The 26,684-nt window shown below is 46.5% G+C and overlaps 12 protein-coding genes across 12 annotated transcripts; 5 read left to right on the top strand and 7 right to left on the bottom strand.

The window, feature by feature from the left end:
* Positions 1 to 1,696: 1,696 nt before the first annotated feature.
* On the bottom strand, positions 1,697 to 2,173 carry Triagg1_9692 (uncharacterized protein; the record flags this gene model as incomplete). Its single annotated transcript, XM_062904677.1, has 1 exon — positions 1,697 to 2,173. One exon carries the CDS (start codon positions 2,171 to 2,173, stop codon positions 1,697 to 1,699), a length of 477 nt encoding a protein of 158 aa, XP_062751380.1.
* A 936-nt stretch (positions 2,174 to 3,109) lies between these two features.
* Positions 3,110 to 6,340, top strand: Triagg1_9691 (uncharacterized protein; the record flags this gene model as incomplete). The annotated part of the gene is made up of 1 exon (XM_062904676.1): positions 3,110 to 6,340. The coding sequence occupies one exon, from the start codon at positions 3,110 to 3,112 to the stop codon at positions 6,338 to 6,340; it is 3,231 nt and encodes a 1,076-aa protein (XP_062751379.1).
* Positions 6,341 to 7,248: 908 nt separating this feature from the next.
* On the bottom strand, positions 7,249 to 8,259 carry Triagg1_9690 (uncharacterized protein; the record flags this gene model as incomplete). Its single annotated transcript, XM_062904675.1, has 4 exons — positions 7,249 to 7,320; positions 7,389 to 7,643; positions 7,730 to 7,941; positions 8,013 to 8,259. 4 exons carry the CDS (start codon positions 8,257 to 8,259, stop codon positions 7,249 to 7,251), a joined length of 786 nt encoding a protein of 261 aa, XP_062751378.1.
* Positions 8,260 to 11,511: 3,252 nt separating this feature from the next.
* Triagg1_9689 (uncharacterized protein) lies at positions 11,512 to 12,388 on the bottom strand (the record flags this gene model as incomplete). Its single annotated transcript, XM_062904674.1, has 3 exons — positions 11,512 to 11,903; positions 12,007 to 12,262; positions 12,326 to 12,388. 3 exons carry the CDS (start codon positions 12,386 to 12,388, stop codon positions 11,512 to 11,514), a joined length of 711 nt encoding a protein of 236 aa, XP_062751377.1.
* Positions 12,389 to 12,800: 412 nt separating this feature from the next.
* On the top strand, positions 12,801 to 13,858 carry Triagg1_9688 (uncharacterized protein; the record flags this gene model as incomplete). Its single annotated transcript, XM_062904673.1, has 2 exons — positions 12,801 to 12,822; positions 12,876 to 13,858. 2 exons carry the CDS (start codon positions 12,801 to 12,803, stop codon positions 13,856 to 13,858), a joined length of 1,005 nt encoding a protein of 334 aa, XP_062751376.1.
* A 242-nt stretch (positions 13,859 to 14,100) lies between these two features.
* On the bottom strand, positions 14,101 to 14,856 carry Triagg1_9687 (uncharacterized protein; the record flags this gene model as incomplete). Its single annotated transcript, XM_062904672.1, has 1 exon — positions 14,101 to 14,856. The coding sequence occupies one exon, from the start codon at positions 14,854 to 14,856 to the stop codon at positions 14,101 to 14,103; it is 756 nt and encodes a 251-aa protein (XP_062751375.1).
* Positions 14,857 to 15,341: 485 nt separating this feature from the next.
* Positions 15,342 to 16,739, top strand: Triagg1_9686 (uncharacterized protein; the record flags this gene model as incomplete). Its single annotated transcript, XM_062904670.1, has 1 exon — positions 15,342 to 16,739. The coding sequence occupies one exon, from the start codon at positions 15,342 to 15,344 to the stop codon at positions 16,737 to 16,739; it is 1,398 nt and encodes a 465-aa protein (XP_062751374.1).
* A 175-nt stretch (positions 16,740 to 16,914) lies between these two features.
* On the bottom strand, positions 16,915 to 18,750 carry Triagg1_9685 (CAZyme family AA2; the record flags this gene model as incomplete). Its single annotated transcript, XM_062904669.1, has 5 exons — positions 16,915 to 17,187; positions 17,250 to 17,742; positions 17,881 to 18,141; positions 18,205 to 18,260; positions 18,328 to 18,750. The coding sequence occupies 5 exons, from the start codon at positions 18,748 to 18,750 to the stop codon at positions 16,915 to 16,917; spliced, it is 1,506 nt and encodes a 501-aa protein (XP_062751373.1).
* A 1,909-nt stretch (positions 18,751 to 20,659) lies between these two features.
* Triagg1_9684 (uncharacterized protein) lies at positions 20,660 to 21,319 on the top strand (the record flags this gene model as incomplete). Its single annotated transcript, XM_062904668.1, has 1 exon — positions 20,660 to 21,319. The coding sequence occupies one exon, from the start codon at positions 20,660 to 20,662 to the stop codon at positions 21,317 to 21,319; it is 660 nt and encodes a 219-aa protein (XP_062751372.1).
* Positions 21,320 to 21,406: 87 nt separating this feature from the next.
* Triagg1_9683 (uncharacterized protein) lies at positions 21,407 to 23,395 on the bottom strand (the record flags this gene model as incomplete). The annotated part of the gene is made up of 2 exons (XM_062904667.1): positions 21,407 to 22,681; positions 22,748 to 23,395. The coding sequence occupies 2 exons, from the start codon at positions 23,393 to 23,395 to the stop codon at positions 21,407 to 21,409; spliced, it is 1,923 nt and encodes a 640-aa protein (XP_062751371.1).
* A 758-nt stretch (positions 23,396 to 24,153) lies between these two features.
* On the top strand, positions 24,154 to 24,780 carry Triagg1_9682 (uncharacterized protein; the record flags this gene model as incomplete). The annotated part of the gene is made up of 1 exon (XM_062904666.1): positions 24,154 to 24,780. The coding sequence occupies one exon, from the start codon at positions 24,154 to 24,156 to the stop codon at positions 24,778 to 24,780; it is 627 nt and encodes a 208-aa protein (XP_062751370.1).
* A 473-nt stretch (positions 24,781 to 25,253) lies between these two features.
* Triagg1_9681 (uncharacterized protein) lies at positions 25,254 to 26,395 on the bottom strand (the record flags this gene model as incomplete). Its single annotated transcript, XM_062904665.1, has 2 exons — positions 25,254 to 25,782; positions 25,848 to 26,395. The coding sequence occupies 2 exons, from the start codon at positions 26,393 to 26,395 to the stop codon at positions 25,254 to 25,256; spliced, it is 1,077 nt and encodes a 358-aa protein (XP_062751369.1).
* Positions 26,396 to 26,684: the final 289 nt, after the last annotated feature.

Below are 26,684 nucleotides of genomic sequence, written 5' to 3'. Positions count from 1 at the left end.
CGGCATCATTTGATCTAGCTGCCGCGGCCTCGTTCCAACTGGAACGAAGCCGCCGTCTCGGCTAGAGTCATTTTCGTCGTAACAACATGTCTTGATTTTTCTATCTAGCCAGAGGAAACGTTCCTCGTTTTATATCACTAAGCCGGCCAAAGCCCGGCTTAGTCATCTATCCTAGCCGGCACCGACCACCGGTCACAGACCCGATCAAGGATCCCTATCAAAATATAATTAAATTATTATAAAAATAGTTTTTTAATATTTTAATATAATAATAATTATAATAATTACTTTATTATATAATATTATTATTTAAGTACTTATATTAATATTATTTTTTTAAATTCTTATTAGGCTTATAGGATATATAAGGGAGTGACAGGTATAGATTTCCTTAGGCATTAGGTGATGCACTGTGGGGCTCGTCGTCACTTTTGCGTCCCCACTGTAAGATGGGCTCTTCCCGAGTTGTATCTAGTACGGTAAGCCGGGCCTAGGGCACCCCTGCATTATTGAATATGCAGCTGGTCTCCATTGGTTCCACTTCCGGAGACTTGTGAGGGTAGCAAACAGTTGGTCTCTAAAAGTGGAACCAACGGGGAAATGATTTATGCTAAAAGACACACTGCAGATTCTATAGTAGTAGTACCTAGTAGCTTATCAGTGTTAGCTTAAAAAGATGAGATGTAGGGAGTATATTATACAGGGCTGAGTGACAAGAATACGTATGTCTTACTGACTTTACCAATGGACTTTTCCGGTAAAAGATACCTCGCATCTACGCTGCGTACAGTGAAACGAAAATGTTCAATCGGACATTGAATTCGAGTTTAAATTGTCAATCGTAGATGACAATAATGTAGATGTAACAATATATTAAGAGTCTCTCAGATGTAGTGTTTCAAATTTGGAACTAGTAACTGCTCTTTCCTTTATTCGGGTAGGGGGCTATCAGCGAATAAAACAGCTGATCGACTGAATCGTAATGTCAGCGCTTATTAACTCATGCTTCAAAAGATCTCACATACTCTTCAGGGTATCTTGCTCCCTGTACGGCCCCTTTGGTAACGATCTCTCGGATCAACTTGCATTCGTCTTCTGAAAGTTGAACTTGGGCCGCCTCAATATTCTCTCGCAGGTATTTCAAACTTTTTGTTCTTTGGAGGAGAGGAATATTAATTACATTCTTCATCAGTAAGCATGTCTCATGTAATTGTGCTACTTACCCGGGTATTGGGAAAATATCTTCACCCTGAGCTAGAAGCCAAGCCAAAGTGAGCTGCGCCAAGGTACAACCTTTCTTGCTGCTAAGAATTGAAAGGGACCTTGATATTTCTAGATTACGGGGGAAATTATCTGGAGAGAAACGTGGGCCGGCTCTCCTGGTATCATCTAGCATTCATTGTTAGCTGTTTGTCCCTAAACCGGAAAATTTCAGCCATTCAGTCAAAGCATGCCTTCCGAAAAATCCGCAAGACTCTGATATCTGGTGGTTAAAAGTCCTCGACTTAATGGGCTGTAGGCTACAATGGCGACGCCAAGTTCTCTTGCAGTCTTCAAGAGATCATTGCGCTCAATATCGAGAGAAAAAGGACTGTATTCCACTTGTACAGCTGTGATTGGATGGATTGCGAAGGCTCGGCGCAAACTGGCTGCAGAAATCTCACAGAAACCAAGATATTTTATTTTTCCGGCGCTGTTATACTGAGTCAATGTGAGTGCTGTGTAAATTTTGCTCAGTTCCAACATACTCCTTCAATTCCACCATGGCTTTCACAGTCTCTTCAATCGGCGTTTTCCGATCAAGACGATGGCAGTAAAAAAGATCAATCTGTTTCACCCCGAGCCTCTGCAGGGATCGCTCACAAGCACTATGGGCATATTCAGGATCTGAGCGGATAGCATGGATTCCTGCCTTTGATTGGCCAAACTTGGTTGCGATGAAAACATCGCTGCGGTGGCCACTGCGTTGAAGCCATTTGCCTATCAGCACCTCGCTATCTTCATAGATATCAGCTGTATCCCAAAACCGTTCTCCATGTTCGTAAGCCTCGTCTAGAAAGGCCAACCGTTGCTCTTCTGACTCGATAGGACCATAGAACCCTGAGAGACCCATAGCTCCAAAGCCGATTGCTGAAACTTGAGGGCCATTTCGACCCAGGACTTTGTTCTGCATACTTTTCATGAAGACTGATCAAATGAGAATACAGAAAATACTATACAAAGGATCGAGAGATCCAAGTTATGGGAATACGTTTGACACCCTTTATAATAGTACGGCCATTGATACATGTGATTCTTAGTCCTAGGTAAGAGTAGATATGCTATTTGCTGATTGGTATATTCTGCGAAGGATTGAATGATTGTCAGCATATCCACAAGCGGGCTGATGAATGTAACCTAAAGCAATGCCTTGACAGGGAAATCGGCCGACAGATAGGGAGTGCATATTTTAGCAAGCTTTGACCAACTGTCAAAATTTTAGATGGTTGATAAACTCCTAGGTCTTATGTCAGATGACCTTTCCATATAGAAGAACCTTGCATTCGTTGTCGGCCATACGGAGTGTTGCTCCGTACAGTACATAGCGAGTACGGACCCGGCAAAGCAGCTCCTACCAGCCCGGCGCCTAGATAAGGATGTGTAACAAGCTTACGTAGCGGCTGGAAATAAAAATAATAAAAAAATAATAAATAAACAAGGGTTGCTATGCGCGATTACCAAGATAAACTGATAGTTTGAGCTGGGTGGTCAGCGGTGCTCCTAAGTATGTTTCTTACAGATATTTACTAACTATATACATACCGATTTAGAAAATTGCCATCTTTTGGGTTAATACAAGTAGATTGACACTATATTGTAATATGATCTCGCAACCCTGGTTTAGGGGTCAACCCCTTTCCCAGCACATTTTATACACAGAGAGTACTGCTTCTACGCCAGTATATACGTAATAATTAAATCGTAAAGAAAGAATAATAGCCCAAAGAAAAACTATATTAAGGTCCTAATGGTATCTTAGACATCCTTCATGCACTCTATATTCACTACTCCTACATTCTAAATAGATCCCTAATCTCTACTTTCCATCTTACATTGATCCTTAAACAATATGGCAACCTCGTCCGGCTACCCCATACATTCTACAGCTGCTGGATCTACTGAATCACCAAATGATGATGTTATCTCTCAGCAGCTTCTTTTTAATTCTGCAAACGTCGAAGCAGTCGAAGATTGCGTTCACAATGTCATTTCTATGCAAACGCTGAGAAATCCAGATCAATTGGCCATCTCATCTTGGGATATGGAACTCACATATAAACAACTGGATGAAAAGTCAACAATACTGGCATCCTACTTGTCCACCATTGGTGTTGGCCCTGAAAAGCTCGTATCTCTATGTTTTGAAAAGTCCGCGTGGACAGTCATTGCAATGCTAGCTGTCATGAAAGCTGGCGGGGCATTTGTGCCTATGGATGCTGCGTTTCCAGAAATGCGTATCAAGCAAATTATCAGCGAGGTTGACACAGATATTGTTCTGGTTTCTCCCACCACTCAAGCAGCATTCAATGGCTATCCTCAGCGGATTGTTGTCATTTGCCAAGAGCTTCTGGACAGTCTTGATCCACAAAGCACTCTACTTTATCCAGCCTCCCCATCAAACGCCGTCTACGTTATTTTCACGTCCGGTTCCACGGGAAAGCCAAAGGGAATTTTAATGGAGCATCGTAACTTCTGTTCAGGAGCAAGTGGGCATGCCACCGCCTTGAAGCTTACACCAGGATGCCGAGTTCTCCAAATTTCTTCATACATATTTGACGCTAGCCTCGTCGAGATTCTCACGACTCTCATGGTCGGTGGTTGCATCTGTATCCCTGACGAACACACTAGGGTCAACGACCTAGTCGGCTTTATTAATGACAAGGCTGTTGACTACGCCATCATAACACCATCTCTCGCCCGAACGATCCAGCCATCGTCTGTTCCAACTCTGAAAACGCTGGTACTAGCTGGCGAAGCTATGATGCCCGATGACATCAAGACTTGGGCGAACAAGTTAGCATTAGTCAATGGTTACGGGCCCAGTGAGTGTGCGGTTTGCTGTTCATCAAACCTAAATGTGACCCTTGCAACTATTCCTACGAACATTGGCAAGTCCATCAGTACATGCCGTTGCTGGATTGTTCATCCTGATGATCCCGAGCAATTGTTAGGGCCAGGCTGTGATGGGGAACTACTAGTAGAGGGGCCGATCTTGGCTCGAGGGTATCTCAATGATGAAGAACGAACCAAAAATACCTTTATTGATGCACCCCAATGGCTAAAGGGCATCATCGGCGACAATTCACAGTACTCTCGACTCTATAAAACTGGTGACATAGCGCGGTATGACGAAAATGGTTCCCTCATTTTTGTGGGCCGCAAGGATACCCAAGTGAAGTTACGAGGCCAGCGAGTATCTCTACCGGAGATTGAGAATCAGCTGTTAAAACATGACAGAGTGCAGCATGGTTTAGTCCTTTTCCCCCGTTCTGGTCCTTTTTCAGGAAGATTAGTTGCTGTCATTCACACCGGCGATGAAGAAATCGGGTTGTCTGAGACGAACATACAGTTTTATACTAGTTCTGATCGAAAAAACAAACTAATCGGCTCCATCGATGCCCATTTGGCCACGGAACTTGCCCCTTACATGATCCCAACTGTATATGCTGTGTTGTCATCGGTACCACTGTTGCAGTCTGGAAAATTGGATAGAAAGCAGGTTTTATCCTATGTTACTGAAGTGCCGGAATCGACCATGCGAACATTGGCAAACTCCATACTTCAGTCCAATAGCATACCAGAGGGTGATTCGTTGGCAATGTCTCTGAGTGGTGAGGTTGCCTCGCTTCTCTCAAAACACATCGATAGCAGTCTTTACTCTGTCACATATGGTTGGGACATTGGGCTTGTAGCTGCGGGTATTGATTCAATAAGCGCCATCTCGTTACGAAGACATATATTGGAAACATACCACGCAACTATAAGTGTGAAGACAATACTACACCCGGATTCGAATATTACCTCTTTAGCTGAGCTTATCCGTACAGAGGCTTGTGGCGAGGCGATGGAGCAAGACCCAAACTTTGACATTGACTTCGAAGTTCAGAAATCATTTGGAGATTGGTTGGAGAATATCAAGCCGCAGTCGCTTTCATTTCACGGAAAAAAGCTCGACGGATATAAAACTGTTTTTCTAACAGGAGGAACTGGATATCTCGGCTCGCATATTTTGTTTCAATTGCTCATGAAAAGCGAAATTGCGCATGTTGCCTTACATGTAAGAGCAGACAGCGAAGGCCATGCTCGGGAGAAGCTCATCACTTCCGCCATGGCAGCCGGCTGGTGGAGAGACGAGTTTGAGTCAAGAATCGAAATATGGCTGGGAGACCTTTCGCTGCCTCATTTAGGCCTGGATGACCTTTTGTGGTCTAAATTGAAGGAAGGGGAGATTGATACCATTGTTCATAATGGCTGTGACGTCAACTGGCACAAGGACTACGATTCTCTGAGGTCTACTAATGTTCTGTCCACATTTACGCTACTACAAGCTGTGGAACAGGCTGTGTTGCCCATGAACTTTGTTTACGTCTCTGCTCGGATGGAAGATGCCACTCTGGATATGAAACAAACGTCTAATGAGGCTTTGGGATACATACAGACCAAGATTGCTTCGGAGCGCTTGATTCAAGAATATCTGAAAAGAGATCCTACGCGCAAACAGTGTTTTACAGTGGCCCGTCCTAGTTTGATCATCGGTACTCCATCAAATGGTGTTGCCAACGTAGATGACTTCATCTGGAGGTTGACTGTGGGAGCAGTCGAAACGCAATGCTTTCCACTTGTCGACCAGGAAAGCTGGCTATTCATGTCTGATGTCGGCAGCGTGGCTGAAGAAATTGCATTGGCTAGCATCTATGGCAATCCCACGAGTGACTCCATACTCAAATTTGAGAACGGTATACCGGTATCAGAATTTTGGAGTATCATCGCCTCTGCTACAAACACGAAGCTACGCCCAGTTGAGATGGAAGAATGGATTGTCAAACTGACGGGGCACACCGAGGGACAGGGGGGTGATCACCCCCTGTGGGCTGTTCAATCCTTTTTACCCAGTGCAGGACGGTATTTCGAAGCCAAGTCGCCATCCAATCACGGAGAAGATGGATCTATTCGTGATGCGGTTCGCATGAATGTCATGTATTTGATGGAAATTGGCTATTTGCGAAGCAAACATGTGCCTTCAGGTGGAAATGGTTTAGGTAGTAAACACGTGTTTAAACGCAACAAGAAGGTAAATTAGTCTAGACTGCAAAATTTATAGCACAAACCGGAAAACTGGACTCGAAAAGCCGATGTATTGTATAAAATAAACACCATGACAACTGACCGTAATTCCTTGAGAAACACTCTTAGATGCAATAATTCTACCAAATATTCTGCCTCATATATTGGGATGACAGTTACAATCTTAAGCAGAACTGTACATTATTTTAAGCCAACTTCCGCAGGGCTTTCTGGATTTCTTGTAATTGCGTCTGACTTCGTGGAGCGTCGCCTCGTCGCGCCAGCCACTCCACCCGGAGCCCGCGGATCTCCGGACCGACAGGGTAGACGATATGAAGGAGGTTATGGACGTGACAGCCGTCACGCGCTCCCTAGATCATATCGCGGCTTCTCACCGGTGGCGTAGCCTTCCCGTCGTTCATATAAAGCCGACATTCGCACATTCCTCGTCGTTTAGGCGGGTCGCTTGCTTTTGGTATACTTGGAGGACTCTGACTGCGTTCTTTAAGTCGCTGAAGTATTGAAAATAAAGGGCTGTGGGATTCGACGCAGCATAGGCTTTTGAACTGCCCAGTAGATAATCTATGCAAGAGAAGGCGGTGTCCTGAGGGGCGTAAGGGGCCCGCGGTACACATTCATTTGTGGATGGGACAAGGTTTAACAGACATTTGCTCGTGGGAATCTTTGTAGCTTCCCGTTACGATTCGCGGAGCGCAATTCGACTTGGTTCAGACGAAAACGCTCATGTGCATTACGTGAAAGTGATCCTATTAGGGCCTATCGTGGTGGCCATGGAACTTTCTGTTGTACACAATTGCCTCTTCGTGAGCCACCCTTCCCCAACTACTATTTTACATAGATATCTGAGCAATACAAGTACACCCTCCTTTGTATAATCAATTAAATAAAGTAGGACGAGATTTATCAGAGCTCAATATGCTCTGTGTAACCCTCTTCCTCTGGCGCATGAGAAAGAAGCCAATCCCCAACGGCATTCTATAAGCAATTAGCAGTGTGCTTTTTGGGGATGTCATTCGGGAATTTATTCCTTGATGTCTACACACCTGACTTTTACACATGTGTTCTACACCGTACCCATCAATGTCGAAAAATGTGTCGTTCGACTCTTTGTTGACTCCCTCGAGTGTTAAATCGCTAACACAGGCAATAGTTTGGCGGAGGTAGTCAAAACAATGCATTAGGTGGTATAGCTTGCGGGCTGATGCTTCGGTGTGTGGTGTCTTTGTACCATTGGCCATCGAGTTAATCAGGATGCTTTCGCCACGCACGACGCTGGAAAATTCTCGACGAAGGATCTTCTGTTTACCAACAGGTTAGTCTTTTGCTCTGTTATAAGTGGTGTATGCCTAAGAAGAATCTGATGAAATGAGATTGGACAACGAACTAGACAATGGTGCTGATGGCCCCAAGTGGTGATATAAACTTCGTATTTACCCAGAGACGGAATTCCCCGTGGCAGGTCATAGTCTCGGGCGTGTTCAATCTGCACCCAACCGGTGATGCCTGGTAAACCCGCGTTCCACAAAGAATCGGAGGAGGGGTTGGAGAGCTCTTCCCAAGTCCTGTTCCTTTCTATGGTGAGTGCTTGCATGGGAACTAGATCTAATGTTAAACATATGTCCTTGTGTTGTGTACAATTCGGCGCTCACTGCTGAGATTAAACTCACAATCAGGATGATATTTGGCACTTGGCTTAGCACTAGTGTTGTTTACAATTCGTAGGATAATGAGCACTTGAATGAGGTTCACAACAACTAGGATCCCAACACCGCAAACGCCGAGTAAGTAACGCCAAGTCGTTTGCTTTCCTTGGAAAACTACGTTGGCGGTCTCAGGGAGCAGCGGCTCTTCGGCCTCATTGTCAGGGCATTGATCCTCAGATGAATGATGAGCCATGTGCAAAGATTTCTGCATTACGTCTGGCAGTTCAAAGAAGGCGTGGTGTATAGAGGGGGGAAGGGTCAAGTATGGGGGAAAGACGGTATATACTATAAAGCAGTATCCCTATTGCTTACGGCTTGTCGGGATTGTTCCGAGGTTCCGCTTCCGTGCGATGTGGATTGCAGAAGTAAATGATAAGACGTAGATTCTCCGACTCTAATTAGGTTCAAGATGATCATCGGTAAATGGAAGAAATACGAGATATAGGGAGTCTAGCAGCTGGGAATATTACTGATAAGGTCGGAATATGAGTGGAAGCGGCTGCTGCGGGAATAGGGAATGGAATCAACATGCATCATCTTAAGCTTAGAAGGTTTAAGTTGCCTTCTGACGCTTAACTAGATGGAGCACAGATCAACAGATCAGTCCCCTTACGGCTTGTATGCCGTGGCATAGTCTGCCAAGAGGTCTGCCAAGAAAGGAAAAAACCGACAACGCAAAGTGAATATACACATACATTATAGCAATAAGAGCACTGAAGTGACCACTCAAGCGTCGTTAGTTTGTGCGCGTAGAGTTTTTAGTGTCCTGGGTTCTTCTACGGATCTGGGTATGTAATTTTGCCGACCATTTGCCCCATACCTCGGAATAGCTGTAGATTAATACGGCAAACTAGTGCTTATGATGATGGCATCAATGGGGACTTTTTCCCCCACACTTTCGAATACTATTTGATTACAGCTGCGAAACGGAAATATATTTCACCATCTCAAAAACAGGAACGAGTGCCTCCTAGGACTTGGAGTCGACGTATACAACTGACTGAAATGTAACGCCAGGAATAACCAGAATCGGTTGGTCTGTAACAGAATCCTGTCTCAATACCTGCCATTGGAATATGACCTAATTCTGTGCGATTTATAGTTACTTCTATAGTAGTCCTAATCTTGACGTAGGCAGGAACTCGGTGAATGGAAAACACATGTCATCCTTGCAAGCCAAGAAATACTTTCTTGGCATTTTATACATTCAACGTTTAACTGGCGGAAATATACTCCCGGGAAATATCAGAACTCGATACTGCAGCTTCTTATTCCCCAGTACTCACGTAAGGGATTCCCCGTGATGTGGAATATTACTACAATGGTCTTGGCAAGACATTAGACATTTCGTATACTGAAGGAAATACGTCACGTTGAAGTTCGGTATCTCGTACATTTCGACAAAGTTGGCTCCAGAACGGGAATACTTGATCAGTGATGATCGAAGTATCGGTCTGGGTTACCTGGATGGGCGCAGTTTGAAAAGTATATAAGAAGTTGCTTCCCCCCCTAGAAACTCTCTCATGTAGAACAACACAACACTCAAAATCATAGACATCAACAAATAGATCAGGCTAACTCATACCTCATCTTAACAACCCCCCCATCCACTTATCAACCTTCAAGATGCGCGTTTCCATCATCTCTACCCTTACCATGCTCGGGTTCTCTGCCCTTGCTGTTGCGGCGCCTTCTCCTGTCAATAACCTTGAGGCTAGGGCTGGAACAGGTCGTTGCCAGTGCCAGGTTATCTGCCACACCGTCCCTGGCGGTATGGGCGCCGGCGGTACCTGGTGCGATTGCACCTACAATGGCAGCATCAGCGGATGCACCAAAGATAACAGTGAGTTCTATCTTATCCAGTCCTCTTATATATGTCAGCATCTACGGTTTTCTTGACGAAGTAAGATGCAAGAGACACAACTCTTTGAGCGATCTTGGACCATTCATTCTGTTTGGGCATCTACTAACATCGAGGATGTTAGGCTGCAATTCCAACTGCGATCCCCTCCAATAAATGCAACAAGTCATATGACTGTATGGTCTCTCTGCGTAAAAGCAGAGGTGATAGCAGGGCGATTTCACTTCTATTGTCGACCATGACGGGGCTCTCTATTCAGTCTCTTTCAGCTACTCCTTGGACTACTTTCGTAAAGGAGTGGTGATAGCTTCCCGGCATGTTAGATGTTCGCTCTTTTGTTTATAGAAGGTCAGAAAAAGCGGAAGGAAAAGGATTCTGGCCATTGAGATACGAGCACTTATGCAGAGATGAAGGGCATGGGGGATTTTACGGAAACATTCATGCAAATAATTTCTAGCACGTATTTAAATATTACACTGGTTTCCGTCTTCGACTTCCATATAAAGTTCTTCTCTCAATTGTTCATAGTGAATATGTGAATGTACCACGTTCTCATAGAATGGTGGCTGTCTGGCAAGACATTTTCACCTTTGACGAGGGGCAGTCGGCGTTAAGCATTTGACTAGGGAATAGCCTCGACTGTATTAACGTAAGCGAAAATTCGAGGTCGATACAGCAAAAGAAGAATTATCCATCACTCTAAAATCGACCGTCGAGCCAGCTTGCACCATGATGCAAATTTCTTCTAGAAAGATGAACTTATCTCTTGAACCAAACGTGGGCGGTGTGGCACTGGTCACTCATTGCTCAGTAGTCTAAGCCTGTGTACGTCGTATCGTACGCATAGACATTCAGTCTAGTGTTTTGGATTGAAATACTCCTTGCCTTATAATCCTCTACGAATAGAAGCTGCAGTCATATTTTCTTTTAAAGAAAAAATGGGGGTGGGGGGAAATCTGAACAGGCACGCTCACAATGGTGTATTTCCTTAGTCAAGCCTCTTGCTATCTTTCATGGTGCCAGCAATAACGTCAAAGAAACCCCTCAACGGCTACAATTAGGTGAAGAATATGACGCGTTAACCATTTTTAGCGAGATCAAAGCTAGCTGCTTGATGATGAATCGATGCAAGGCCAAAACCGGAGTATTTACGCCCGAGGGCAGAGAGACTGATTGCTGGTGGAGTCATCTGGGTGGAAACAATTTCGTACACACGATGGCGAATTTAAATGTGTAACTGCACAGGCATCATCAAAAAGACGATCATATGAATGGTACCTTGATGTGTCAGACAAATCATTATCATATTTGTATTTGTCTTGCTGGTCGCAACATACAGAAGGAGCGTAGCTTGTATATATCTACGAGGATGCATACATCGAAGAGGGAATTGAAGGCCAATCGCTGGGTGAATAGCATATTTGTAGAAAGGAGCACTTAGAATAAGCTGCGAGAAGGTAATTCACGCAGTCAGATGAATATATATAAGACGATAATACGTGATTGTTGTAAATTGAATGTCAAACTTTTAGCATCAAACGTTATGGCCCTCGTGATAAGCAAGCGGGCTCATACTAAGATAATCTACCTGCTACCTAGCCCTTAGTGAGTCAAGACTTCCAACAGTTTTTCTCCCAATGGATGAGCACTGTTAGGATTCTGTCCAAATAGCAATTTTCGAGATGGGTCCACGATGACGTGTGGACTCCAAGCCTCAGTTGACTTCTCATATTTGTCGCCGCTGGCCTTGTTGAGGGCATCTTCGAGACTGAATGGCATACCCGGAGGGACTATTCCATTGCTGGTTGCCTGCTCCTCCTCGAGATTGCTGAAGCCCGTTACTTGATGACCGGCGAGGATCGGTGATCCATCGGCCAGTTTAACATGGACCAAAGCGGCCGAGCCATGGCAGAGAGCGACAATAATGCGACCAGCATCATGGAATTCGCGTAGTAGCTGAATAGAGGTGGTATCCGTGGCCAGATCGTACATTGCTGTGTTAACAGTATTAGCACTTACATGCCACCCTTTTACTTTCATTGTGGTGCAGCAGAAATTATGTGCGGTCACAAAATCATAAGAATCTCCAAGACGTACGTCCAAATCCTCCGACGACAAAGATAACATCAAATTCTTTTGCGCGTCCTATAAACGAGGAAAGCTTCGGAGTGGTTGTCCAAAGGTCTTGCTTTGTGTTGTAAAACTCCTGGCAGTATGCATCATCCTTGAAGAGCTTTACTGAAATAGGATCAACCGTCGACGTGCCCTGAGGTGAGGCTGTAAACACCTCGACGTGGGGCGAGAGAACTTGGTACGGGTGTGCAAACTCAGGCTGCATGTTCCAATTAATTGGCTGTTACCGTCTGGTTTATGAGGGCGCATGGTGCATTTCCTGGGGAGGAGGGGATTTACGCACAAGATACCATCCCGCCGTATGGGAAGAGAGAACGAAGAGAATCTTGGGCTTAGTGGAGGCCATTTTTGGTAAATCAATTATCAGATCAGGGTAATTAGCGAAAATACAAGATAAAGTTGTGGTAATTATGTGGTCAGCTTTGGAGGCCAAACAGTATCATTTTATACTCTGCCCTGGTTCTCTAAGGCGTCTAATGCTCATACAAATTGGGCAACTCATTCCCCGCATGAGCACAACGTTGATGAGCGAATGGGCATTCAAGAGATAAACACAGCAGAAGTTGTGGAAAAGCTTTGACTGATTCGTTGCCTTTCCCCCGCCCTTAACTCCCCAATCCTCCGAAGCTAAGGAACGTCGTCATCATAGCATCACCAGACAAACCACTAAAAAGCCATACAAAACCATATTTAATGAGGGCAACGACTTCAGCTTTGAGAATCATGGAAATACTGTGTAAAAATTAATTTACAATAATATGTCTCTGATGAAAGCCGTTGGTATGCGTTAATATTTATTCTGATTCTGGTCGAAGTCTAGCTAACGCAGACAGATATCCGAGGTGGCACGGGTGAACGTGATGCTCTCTTCATCAATGATCATACGCCCAAACCTACTCCCGGCAAAGGCCAGGCCCTCGTTAAGATCAAAGCATTTGGCATTAATCGCATGGACATTATTCAGCGCCTCGGCGAATATCCTGTTCCTCCCCAGGCGCCAAAAACACTCGGTGTCGAATTTAGTGGCATCATCGAGACATTTGGCCCTGGAAATCACAGTACCTTCAACAAAGGAGACGAAGTGCTCGGGCTAGCTTACGGTGGAGCTTATGCTGAGTATATTGCAGTCAGTTCCAAGATGCTCATACACAAGCCGCATGCTGTCAGCTGGGAGGAGGCGGCAGCGATTCCTGAAACTTGGATCACAGCCACGCAATCTCTACATAAAGTACTGGAATTCACTAGCGGCAAGTCTATTCTCTGGCATGCCGGGGCCTCCGGTGTATCGGTTGCAGGTATACAGTTGTCGCGATTGGCTGGCGCATCTGCAATTTATGCTACAGCAGGGAGTGATGAGAAGTGCGAGTTTGTGACATCTCAGCTTGGCGCTACTGCCGCGTTCAATTACAAGACACAAGACTGGGTTTCCGAAATAAAAGAGGCTACTGGGGGAAAGGGAGTGGACTTTATTATTGACTATGTTGGCGCAGACTACTTTCAGAAGAATCTCGATGTTGCGGCTCGTGACTGTCGCATTGTGCTGCTGTGGCTGCTGAGCGGCGGCAAGGTTCCCGATGCAGACATCTCGCAGATTCTGTTCAAGCGTATCCGGATTGAAGGCTCCACGTTGCGAAGCCGCGATGAGGAATATCAGGGTGAGCTACGCGATAAGCTTGAAACTTATATGCCAGAGTTTGAGGCGGGTAGACTCAAGATTATAATAGACAAGATACTATCCTGGCAAGACATTGTTGAGGCACACAAGTACATGGAAGAAAATAAAAGTTTGGGTAAAATTGTTTGTACTATTTCTTAATAAATATATAATGCAATTGAGGAGTTGCCTCCCTGTGGATAGACGGATGAGTGCTTCCACAAACACCCAAATGAGGTCACCGAGATACCTCAGATGTTGAAGGTACAAATGCGCATGAACGGTATCGGTGATTACAGCTGCTGATATTTACATGGACCTAGGAAGCGTCGAAAGATGAAATGCAAGATCTCGTACGACTCACTAATCCAACACTGGTAAGACTACGTAGAACTATGCGTTGACTATTCTCTGTCTTCAGACGCCATCCGCGTCAACAAATCAACCTCGTCCACCTCGCCGTCCAATGGGACAGATGGCCCTGGTCTCTGGTAGAATGGATATTCGAACTCAGGTGGGCAGAAGCCCGCATATTCCCAATCAATGATGGCGTTGATATTGAGTGTGCTTGGGTCAATAATGACATTGTTCATGGAGAGATCGTTGTGACAAAACACCAGGTCTTGCTGCTTCCGCTGACGCATTCTCCACGGTCGCCCATCGGATTTTCGCATAATACGATACGGCGGAAGAACCTGGCAGTGAGTCAGCCTTGCATGTAGGGAATCTTCCAAGTGCTTGGGTACCATGTTATCTGGCCCACCCCAGGTGTCAGAGGTAAGCTTCTTGAGCGTGAGTATATGGCGTTGTAGCTCTTCACTAACAACAGACTGGCTCTCAGCATCAAGATCAAGCATTCCAACCCCATCCACATATTCAGTAACCAAGTATGCTGCCCCGTCATCCTCGAAGCAACCAAGTAATTTTGGGAGAGGGATACCAGTCTGAGCAAGAAACAAAAGACAGGCGCCCTCATCAAGGACACGTTCCACGTTGAATAAAGGAACGTGCATATAGCCATTCTGCTTTTGCCATTCGCAGGGCCGCAGGCTTCGCTTTATCCAGGTGGTGCCAACCCGGAAGTACTTTCTCTCGTGCGGGATGGCAATGCAATTCTTTCCCCGTCTTTCATTCAGCTCGCCATTGGTTGGAGGGGCCATCTTGAAGCCAAAATGAGTTTGAGTGATGGAGACTGCTAAGGGAATAGCCGCTCTGGACCTGATCTGTAGATTTGTTTGGGGATACTAGGACAGGATTCGCCTGCACTTCAGCTGAATGTCGTATTCAGCGTCCTGTCAACCATGGTCTGAGATGTCGAGAGAAAACATATGGACAACAATAATGCTCAGCACCACAGAATAACCCTCGTGTACAAACCTCTCGCGAGCATCACGATGGTAAACGGACTTGACTGATTTGTTATCTTGCCTCAATGCACTTCACGGTATCTAGAAACCGACGATAACGAACACACACAAAAAAACAGGCGATTGCTTATCGGAAGCGGTTGTGCAATCCGACTTGCATATCATCACGGGACACCACGTGGCCACACGACTGTCCAACAATAAGGAAGGCACGCAACGGCCCAAGCTCCTCTTTGGATATTTTTTACTGTTTGCATTAATAACGTTGTTATTTGACAATGGAAATCTCTACAACACTCATCTCCGGGAATGAAGATGAGACTGCGGTGTTTGCTGAGAGCTACAGTGGCGATTTTTCTTTAGTTTTTCGATTCAATCTCGGCATCTCCCAGCCGCTCAGCACCAGCAGCCGCATAGTCGCTTGCTTTCACGAGATCGAAGTCGACGACGAGAACAAGACATTTTCGGACCGAGAATCCATGCGCCAGGGAATATACGATTTAATATCGCACGTTTGGCCTCTCTGCGCATCAAACCCTTCACTCCGCTTTCCTGATGCCATTGTACACATCCAGCAAGATGATCACGGTGAAACGACTTTCAGAATCTCTCACGAGAGAGTCTTTCGAGATTATCTCACAAGTCTTTTGCCTATTTCTTCCATCAAAGATTCTCTGATCCCACCAGCTCGGACGACCGAACTGCACTGTATATCACTTGAGTCTCTTCGGTTTTCCGATAAATTAGGTGGACGTGGAGGGACGACTCTCACTCGTTTGAAAGATCAGAAGGCTGGTGGAGCATACGTCTATAAAGGACTAAGTTTCCGCTTGTTCCTGGAAGGCAATACAGTGTATAAACCCGAGCGAGATATATTCTATCGTGAACTCGGGGTCGTCTACTCTCTACCCAGTCATCCAAACATACTATGTGCTCCACCCTTCCTGGTTATCACAGGGTTACCTCGATCCGTAAATCATGGCATTGCAGAAAAAGTCGACCTCGTATGCGGAACGTTGTATCCATATCTCGAGCGCCAATCATTGCAAGAGGTAATCAGTCGAAGCAATGAGAATCACTCAAGCCTCCCCCTGGCAACAAAGGCGAAATGGGCGTGTCAAATTTCATCAGCAATGGCTATTGTGCATTCATCAGGGCAGTACCATATGGATTTGAAGCCAAGCAATATGCTTCTGAACAACGAAGACGACGTCATTATCATTGACTGGGAGCAATGTGGTGCGTCACCCTTCTTCCTTGCACCGGAAGCGGACGGCTCATGGGACGTCGACGTCTTCATAAACGCCGAGAAAGAAAGAATGGTTTATCGAAAGTTCATAGGCCCACTATGTGATGATTTTGGGGCTTGGCCAAAGCGGAATGTATTCCAATTGTGGCAGCTTGAATGCCGACGAGCGTTGGAGGCTGCAGAGGTCTACAGCGTAGGGCGGAGTTTGTGGGTGATCTTTGAGCAGAGCGAGGACGTGTGGTCTTACGACAGGAGACCGCCAGAGGCAAAGGAAGTTGCGTGGACCCAGAGAAGTGAGAGTGTGCCAAAAGCGTGGAAGGATTTTGTTTCTCGATGTTTGAGCCCAGATCCAAACGAGCGGCCAAAGTTCGAGCAGGGAGAAAGGTTTTGGAGACAAGAATTTGTACCTATAGCTTTCAAGGATTGAATCTATAAAGTAGTTTAAAAAAATTAAATTGGATGTTTCATGTTCAACTTCCAGTTTATTAATCCTGTGATGATTGAAAATTCTCAACCTTTTTATCAGTCCCACCGGTCAAGCTCACATGCAATTTGCCTATCCGGGATTGTGACAACCAGACAAAAATAAGAACAATAATAGGTTACATGATCGACGTAAACCCACTCCAGTCGATAAATTCGTTCGAGACGCTTACCCCCGGTCCTGTTGCCACAAGATCGAACGGGTGGGCGCCTATGGCACCCTCAAAACTACGTGTGTATGAAGTCGTATAGTAAGTAAAGTCTGTACCCTCGACCTTTCGGGACAACGTCAACTCTACAGGCTCTGTATTCCAGCCTCCAGTAGTCATGTCTGGAATCTTGGGTTCGTAAAATATGGCGGTAACATTGGTAAACTGCTCGGCATTCAACACCTTTTGAGTTCGCGTTAGCTTGTGTCTATATCGGCCTCTTGTTCGACAGGAAGTCTACTAACTGCTACAGTTAGGTTGAGCTGTTGCTTGCTAATGAGTGTATTGTCCGGGCCGGTAGTGAGAAAGGTTTCCTGAGTCGATAACTGGTATTGAGGCTGAAGCGATTCCCCAGTGCGAAAGCCGTTTCCGTTATTGTCGTAGATCACTGAAGCTCCCGTGTCGCCATCGACAATCTCAACCACGAAGGACGAAGCACCTTGTGCAGAGGGAACTACCAACGAGTACTCGAAAAAGCTAAAGGTTGCAGGACATTTTGCGTATACACAGGTAGAATGTTTGAAGTTGCCTGAGATGCCATTAGTGACGCTCCAGGGTGACGCGTCCGAGCAGTGGGAGGCATTTCGAGGAATGAAATGAAGTCGGACTTGGGTATTGGGGCTTGTAAGTAAGGCATCCTCGACCTGAGACGTAGCCAAAATGGTTGTTAGTGGGCCAGCACAAATTTCTTTCAACATCCTGTTCGGATAATAATGGCACAACGCACCCTTATGACCCCTGAGAAAGTCATAGTTCCATAGCTACAAATGTTCTGGTCAGCAGGTCCTCACAGTTGTACAAAGAGTAATGATTGGGGTAATAGTCATGAGGCTGTGCAAAAGGTGAACACTATGATGAAAATATACATGTACTTACGCGTCAACGTCAACTTGGGCTGCTCGAGGTTTTACGGGGTAGTAGTCGATGGGCTCAGTGAGAACCACTTCTTTTGGTACTGTATTCAGCATACGTTCTAGCAGGACACTGCATCTTGATGTGAAGTAGTCGTTAGACTCGGCTAGCTTTCTCATGGTCACACGGCCGTCCGAGTTAAAGATGCGCTCATCTGATCGAGTAGTGACGTTTGCTCCAGATACGAGGGGGTTCTTAGTCGTGTTGCTAATAAACTCGGTGGCTCTGCATTTCATAAAAATTTAGAAATATGCATCTGATGATGTGAAAAGAACGAACCACACTTACACCTTGCTATCGAAGAAGCGAAGTGACGTGTCGAAAGGATCGGTATGCTCATCGTCCTAGTCATGATGGGCCATAAGTACTCAGCCTCTTGTATCGCAAATATATCAGGCAGCCGATACATACCGGATCGTCATTAGGCACAAACGGGACAATTTCAGGAAAATCAATGCCATGTATGCCACCAATGGTATGTCCACACGCCACAAGTTCAATCATCTCAGTGGCATTGAAACCTTGCCTCGCAAAAGTTGCGGTGTGGGTGGCGAGGTCTTGCTGCGGTTCAGGGACGCCTGCTGGTCCCGCTTCTCTGGCATCTATCCTTCCCGCACGAAGAGGGATGATCATGGTACCATTGGAGCAAGCTCCAATAGCGAAAACGGCGCCGAGTGCAAACAGGTCTGCCAAAGAAGACCTGGTTGTCACTAACCCCGAGAAACTATCCCGTGTCTCCGAGAAAGCGTTGCCCACATTCTCCGCACGATCCAACTCGTGGATGATCGAGGCATCTAGTCCTCCTGTCCCAGCGATAACATCAGCTGTGGACATATCGTGGTAAGCGTTCCTCCTGTAGCGCCCTGGTTAGCAATCCGATGAAAGACAAAGACACGCCTCTGGGCCACTTTGCTTCGCAAGCAATATCTGAGGGGACAACGCAAAATGTTGTTGTTGGTGTACTTTCTTACAGCCATTCTGCTCCAAAATTTATCCCCTGGGTTTCGTTGCCTATGCCAACGCAATCATGAACAAAAAAGGCAATGCCTGGGCTAGCGTAACCACCCAGTTGCTCATACAACAGCCACTCCAGACGGTCAGTACGAGCATTAGGCCAGACTTGTTCGCATAGCGCAGGCGACCAAAGAGAAGCACCAGCCAGAGCCAGCAGAGCAGTCTGCAGGAAAGTCATAGCGATCGGGCCGAGAGTTCTATATGTTTCTTCTTCTCGTTGCCTCCTCAGTAGATGCGGCACAGGCTCGTTATATATACAGATGTCTCGTAAAAGATAGGAAGATGGATGTCTTGATAGCCCATACGAATTCAGATGACATGCAATTTGATGCTAAAAGTATGCTTATTGTTTTCATTGTCAGTGCGTATACGAATCAAGATACGAGGTGACCGGGGATGAAGAAGTCGACGATGCAGCATTAAGGGGAAAGCAGAGGCCAGACCATGTGAGCCTTGAGCAGCGTCTTTGGCTCTGCCACGCATCAGACAGCAGTATTCTTACAGAGTTTCTTAACAGTAGTGCTGCTAGGAGATTTAAAAAAAAATTGACGTAAAGGGTTTAGTCAATACGATGCTCGTATATGTGCGGAGCATATCTGCCAAGGATACCGCAGCGTGAAACACAACGTTGCCTCTCTACAGGGCGTCGGAAAGTGTCATATTCTTTTATGTACTCCTTACCCGGTCAGCATCGGATGTCTCCTTTCCTGACGCTTTTCCAGGGATGTGAGAGTACGGGGTTGCCGGCACTCTCATCCAGTCAGAAGAATCCCGGTAGAAGTTGGCGATTATTAATCACTTCCGTCTTGGACGTTGAACTGGGTCTGCCGTCGAGATGCTCCTGGGCCGTCAAACAAGAAATATGATGAATACATTTCCCCCACTATGCTTGTCAATAAAACTAATTACGAGTTCGACACAATCACACTGCCAAGCCTAAATCATAGCCACACATGTCTGTTCAGGCGAGAAACTCGAATATTATGGTACTAAAAACACAACTGACAGACAGGCTTGACGAAATTCTAGATTTTCTTCTTCCTCTTAAGCAAAACAGCCCGACTAATATGATCCTATAATAATGGTGGGGAGTAAGATCTTGGAGAGATCGAGAATAGATGTGACCCCCGGAAGTTCCAAGTTACCACAGCTACGTATCGGCCAGTAGTAGGCCCCCCGATAGCCGTGGTCAGCTATAGTGGATTTTATGCTATGTTACCGAGGCTGCTTACTGGAATTAAATGGCAGAATCTCCAAGCTACCTGCGTCGTAATATTATACATGGTTGTCTTTTATGTCTTTTCTCTGCTCATTCGTATGAGGTACCTACCTAGTAGGGTAGACGAGGATTAGTACATAACCTCGGTATGGGTTTCAAGCCTGAGGACGATGATGGTGGTCAATTTTGCAACGCTTTAAGCAAGAGCCTCGAAGATTTATCTATTATGAACTGGTAAATAACTGAATAGCTAGGTAGATGGGCAAATATTGGTGGCAGTATGATATTGAATAGGTATACAGGAAAATGCCAATGCATGCGAGCTGAATGGCTGATTGAACCACGTGATGCTGCTACATCTAGATGTACTCAATCGGCTTAATATCGGCCGATGATTACTGCCCACAATCGTCAATAATACATGTAGAATGACTTCCATCATCGGCCAGTCTCAACTATCATAGTTTGGTCTTTTTGCGAGTTTTCGAAGCGTTTGGCCTTAATGCATCAATGAACCGTATTCTTCGTCATTCTGTTTTCAACACATCCAGAGCCGCCGTAAAATCTGTCATGCTTAATACCAATACTTCAGGAGCGGCAGAGGCTCAGCGTCCATCAGGCCTCCAGTTTACTGTCCATCCCAACGCCGCTTCATTCGCAGTCTCCCAGCAGGCGTATCTTGCAGCTCATCCAGATCCGAGATACGGCTATATCGCGACTGGCTCACTCGTATTCGACGTGAGCAACCAATCATGTCCTCGTTTGCTTCTACTCCAGCGCGCTGCTCATGATAGCATGCCCAACAAGTGGGAGGTCCCTGGGGGCGGCTGTGACGACAACGACGAGAGCATCCTGCACGCTGCGGCGCGCGAGCTATGGGAGGAATCCGGCCTGAAAGCAGTCCATCTGGGGGCTCCTGTCGGAAAACCTTACTTCCTCTCGAGTAGGTCTGGGAAGAAAATATGCAAGTTTGTGTTCCCAGTGCAGGCCGAGACCAACAGCGAGGGCCGCATGGATGTAACTTTGGACCCACGAGAGCATCAATGCTTTGTGTGGGCCAGTGAAGAAGAAGTCAAGGCTAAGAGGATAAAGGACATGGAGCTGGAGTTTACGACGACGGACTTGGAGTGTATAGTGCTCGCAGCATTTAGTCATTTCAAGACGGGATAAAAGTCCAGGAGACTTATAACCGTAACTGAACGAGTGTATCTCATCTAATTGGCATACTACGCATACATGTTTAGTTGCCATATCCCTCTACACAATCTCAAACTTCCTCTCGGACAATTCTCCACGGGCCACCATGCCCAATGCCTCTCCCTTCATCAACCCATGGGTGTAACATTCGCCAACAAGCAGATACCGCTTTCCAACCGGCCGCAGACAGAATGGTAGCTTGCCACCAAACAAAACGCATACAATGTCGCCCTTCTCCATGACTGCAGGCCCGAGAACATAATATCCGCTCTTCGTTCGCGCAAAGATGCGATTCTTTGACGCCCCATTAGCCGAACGGCTCCATTCCTCTTTCTCGTGCTTGCACTTGGCCTCAGCTGCGAGTGTCTGTATCTCTGATGATACGGTACTTGAGTCTCCAAGGGCTCCAATGAGGTACATTGCTGCCTGTTCAAGCCATCTAGAGGCTGGAATCTCGGTGTATGAGATTCCTTCCCGTCCAGCAATCTGCACACAGCCATTGCTAAGAGTTTGCATGAATGCAAAGAAAGCTTTCTCTTGGCCGTTGCGATATTCATCATCTAGATTGAAGCTCTTCTTTTGGCAAATCTCGTTCCAGAGGAATTCTATCATGTGACTTTTCCCGTGGAAGTCTTTATTTTTCAGCGGCGGGGAGCACGCTTCAATCGTGTCGACATCTACGCCCCATATGCGAAGTAAGGTGGAGTCGTCGTCGATCTGCAGCTTTGGCGTTGAAGAACCATGAGCTCGATGTGGATTGATAGGCTCTGAAAGAATAAAACCTTGATACGTCCTCCAATCTGGCACCCAAGATGGCAGTCCGCCGTCATGAGGCAATGCCGAGCCATCACTGGATGGTAGCCTCCCGACAAGGTGCTGAACGGCTGCCAATGTTATCAGAGCTGAATCCCCCTGGCTTCCCCTCAGTGATCGCTTAGCCAAGTCAATGTAGACTTGTTCTACAGACATTGTATAATTAGGCGTGATCGATGCAAGCTCGTGGTTCAGCGAGTCGGCCGAAATGAGAGAATAGTGTCCGAGAAAAGCAAAAATGCGGTCTCTGTCGTTGGTGAAGTTTAAGCTGCGTGCTCGATGAAGCTCATATACAAAGTTGAATCGGTTTGCGTGATGGCTAGTTGCGTCTGGCTCGATGAATCTCTGGAATAGGAACTTGATGTCGGAGGTGTTGATATTTAGCTCTTTACGGAGATGGTGATAGTCTGTGAGGGATTCGCAAACGCTATGCAGTATCGTCCAGTCAATCTCTGCATCTCCCCAGAACATTGTCGCAGGTGCGGCGGTTCCAATCTCTTGTACGATCCAACCACGTTTAAACTACATTTACGTCAGTGTCCATTCAGCCTCACGTTACACATCATCATTCCCTCAGTTCTTGCTTACCCAGTTACGACTAGTCAGACTCTGTAGTGCCTTTCTGTTGTTCTTCACTTCCTGTTCCAGGTTATCCACGGGCCGGGCATGGGATGCACCGCCGGCATTTTGGAGCGTTGCGTGTAGATTGTGTATCAAAGAGAACGCTGAAGTGGCTTCTCCATTAGTATCTAGCCCAAGCCAGACCAAGACGTGGGACGCATCCTTGTAAATCCTGTTCATAAATTGCACCTGCTGGCTTCTTTCATTCAAGTCGTTTTGATTGATACAAATTTGGTCGGCCCAGATACGGCGCCCTTGATCCGGAAGACGGATGCGCCTCAGCGCCGCGAAGATGTTTCCCCCTTCCTTCAGTTCTAAAAGCCTCTCATCGTCACCATCGGTATTGATCACAATCTCGTATTTGCAATTTAGCGGGCCAGGTTCCGCCCAGACATATGATATCGCCTCGTAGCTTCCTACTTCATCAATCTGGATAGCGTCCAGTGTTCCTCTCAAGGGTTCAGATGGTTTCCCGGGGGCTAGAGTAAATATTCTAATAGACACATTGTCCTGGAACGGTTGGTATTGGTAGCCCAGTTTTCTTGCGGAGACGTTGGCGATGTACGGCTGGGGAATGAAAATTGACGCGTCAGAGAATCTGTCTGGACCTCGCATGGTGGATATTTACAGTACAACGCGGTTAGAAGATCAAACTTGGCGTATATTGTGGAAACTGCACAACTGTTATTGCAGGGCTACGATCTTTATAGACCCCGCTCCTTTAGAGACGAGAACTTTGAACTATACTCGTATCTTGCGTTGACAAATGACAACAGTCAGCCTGATGGTAAAGCTGGCTTTCAGCTGGATGCCTTGTCGCCCTTGGCGTTTAAGAAAAACGATGAGAAAAATGAGATGAAGCGAAAACTATTTGTTTTATTGGTAGTTTAGCAACCGGGGTCGTTTGACCCCCTTGAAAAATGACTCATGCGGTGCCAATCCCTACGGAAGCACCCTTCAGCTCGATGCAGTACGACCCTTGATGAGACCCTAAGCAATTCTAGGCCACAGTTGACCTCGTCAGATGGCACGATATTGCCTCAGCTTTCAGCCACAGGGGAACCTTTCGGTTCACTAATGCATACAACCACCAATGAATGACCTCAAGCCGCCCTTCCCTCCCAAACGCAACTTGCATATGGAGGCTTTGCAATACAGTGAACTGAGGGCGAACCAAGGGGTCAGCGTAGAACAATTTAGTCGACCTTGGAGCGATACAATCAGGCAGCGGCGCATCAAAGACGACAAACCACACCCGAGCCTTACCTTTCATACTGATCACATCAATCGCAAGTGCAAAGTATCTGAATTTAATAAGCCCATCTCATACCATTTTCACATTTTCACGCTTCAGTCAACGTCTTGAACGAATCATGACGCAAATCAGCTCCCCACAAGAATCTCCTGCGTTGCCACCCAAGTTCCTTTTCAACATCGATGATGGCCTTGGCGATTGGAGTGTACCGGTTCAACAATGGCTCGATACGCACAAAGTGAAGCTTGAGGAGCGCCAGATCGAGTTAGACAGGTTGGCGACGGGCTGCATCGTGTTTAGCCCTGAAGGCAAGGTCCTCCTCATACAGCGCGCCAGCCATGATTCCATGCCAAACAGATGGGAGATACCTGGCGGCGCTGCTGATGACGGCGATGCCACTATTCTGCACGGCGCTGCACGGGAACTATGGGAGGAAACGAGGCTTGTCGCAAGACGTTTTGTCAGGCCCGTTACAGAGGGGCTAGGGGGAAGGGATCTGCAAGTATTCCCAAATAGTACGGAAACACTATGGCTTTGTAGGTTTTCATTCGAAGTCGAGGTCGAAAGTGTGAGTCGAGTTACGTTGGATGCGGCTGAGCACCGGGATTTTGTTTGGGCTTCGGAAGATGAAGTCAGGGCGCAGAAAATCGGTGACCGGGACATTCCTATTACACACGACTCTATGAAGTCTGTCATTTTGGAGTCTTTTCGGCTGAGGAATGAGAACCAGCCTAGCGAATACTGAAGGTGTCTCAATGGATGATTGGCGCTGATTGTGCTATCGAAATGGACCCAGTCCCACGAGGCTACCCTGATATAATGCAATCAATTAAATTCATCATCGGGATGGGCGAGATTGATCAAAGACTCATTACTGAGCGGCTTATTATTTTTATTTGTTTTTAAATGACATGTCCAATGAGGCATTGTTGACATGATGGTTATAATAATGAACTACACACAAATATATAGACAACTCGCCCGCGTGAGCATCAAATGACATAAACGCTTTGCTACACCCGTTCAGAATACTTGGATAGTATGTCAATAAGAAAAAAAGACTTCAAGTTAGATTTACGTGATACCTGGTTGGTGCAAGACATCGCCCTTTCAATTGTTTTAGGGTAGGTAAAATAACCTGATACATGACAGTATCAACCGAACCAATGCACACGTCTAATCTGGCTTGTCGAAATGGCTAAAACATACTTGCGGACCTCATGCTAAAGGATAAACTAATTTCTTTCCTCGAACCCTGCCCTTTCGAAGGTCATCAATTCCCTCAACCAATGCCTCTAAACCACCTGTCCGTAGCTCTCTTGGATGCGGCTTTAGCATGCCCTGTGCGATGAGCTGCTCCGATAGAGCAAAGAATACCTCGGCAAACTCGCGATCCTGAGGTCTGGCTGGTCGGCCATAAGCTCCATCTAGCCGTACGGGAAGCCCTGAGAGCGTGCGGCCAATGACCCAGTCTGCATGAACTGTTCGACGCGTGTATTGGATATGTGTGGCCAACGGCTCAAGCCCGACGTAGCGACCACCGGCAGAACCGATGGCGTCGTAACACATTTTCATGGTTCCTGCTTCGGTTACACAGTCCAAGGCGTATTGAAGGGTATCGTTGGTGTAATTGCGGATTTCTATGGCGCAGTTTGGCGAGTTGTAATCGAAGATGGCGGTGGCGCCTAGAGACAAAAGGAGATCCTTGTGTTGAGGAGAACAGGTTGTTACCACGGTGAGGCCAGAACTGAAACTTTCCGTCAATACCTTTGAACTTGATATAAATTTGGGCGTATTTGGGGATTCACTTACGCTTTGGCCAGTTGAATGGCAATGGTGCCAGTTGCAGTCGCACCTCCTGCTACTAGCACATACACCGGCTTCTTCAGCTTCTTGGCTGTAACCTTGCCATCGTCGTCCACGATAGGAGGCGGCAAAGCAAGTGTTTGGTATAGCGCTAATGTTGCTGTTCCAATTCCGACACCATACGTAGCCGCTTCATCATATGACATCCAATCTGGTATCTTCCAAGCGCCATGGGCGTATGTGACGGCGTAGTCGGTGAAGGCGCCCATCCTCATATCATCCGCATTGAAGCCAATCGCAAGCCCAAGCACTCTATCGCCCTTTTTCAATCGCGTCACCCCTTGCCCAACCTCAACCACTTCTCCAGCAAAATCGTGTCCACCAACTGCGCCTGGCACCACAGAAAAGTCCACCATCTTCCAGTCTGTCGGGTTCAGGGCAATAGCTCCAACCTTGCAGACGACCTGATCGGGCCCTGCCTCTGGAACTGGAACCCCGTGGACCAGTTCATATTGGCCAACGTCTTTGCCCACCAAGGTGCTTCGGAATGTCATGATTTTCAAACACTGCGTAAGTCACAGCTTTGCAAACTTTCCCGTATGTATGCGTGTTCGTTGCTCATCACTAGAGTCTTATCCATATTGTCTACATCAGATCCCAGGCGTAGCTCTGGAACACTTAAAAATCCTGTGAATGCTCTGCGCCTTGATCGGAAAGGTAGCTCTCATGAGTACGGGATACAGTCAGCAACCTGCCGACATCCAAGCCCGCAATAATCGGCCGGCCGGTCGGCGGGGCCATTCTCAACTCCACAGTAAGCATATTGCACCGACCGTCAGTATG

Source organism: Trichoderma aggressivum (assembly GCF_033847375.1).
Source record: "Trichoderma aggressivum f. europaeum strain CBS 100526 chromosome Unknown scaffold_057, whole genome shotgun sequence".
Taxonomy (NCBI): domain Eukaryota; kingdom Fungi; phylum Ascomycota; class Sordariomycetes; order Hypocreales; family Hypocreaceae; genus Trichoderma; species Trichoderma aggressivum.
Note: the sequence above shows the minus strand (reverse complement) of the source record. Positions and strands in the feature narration are given on the sequence as shown.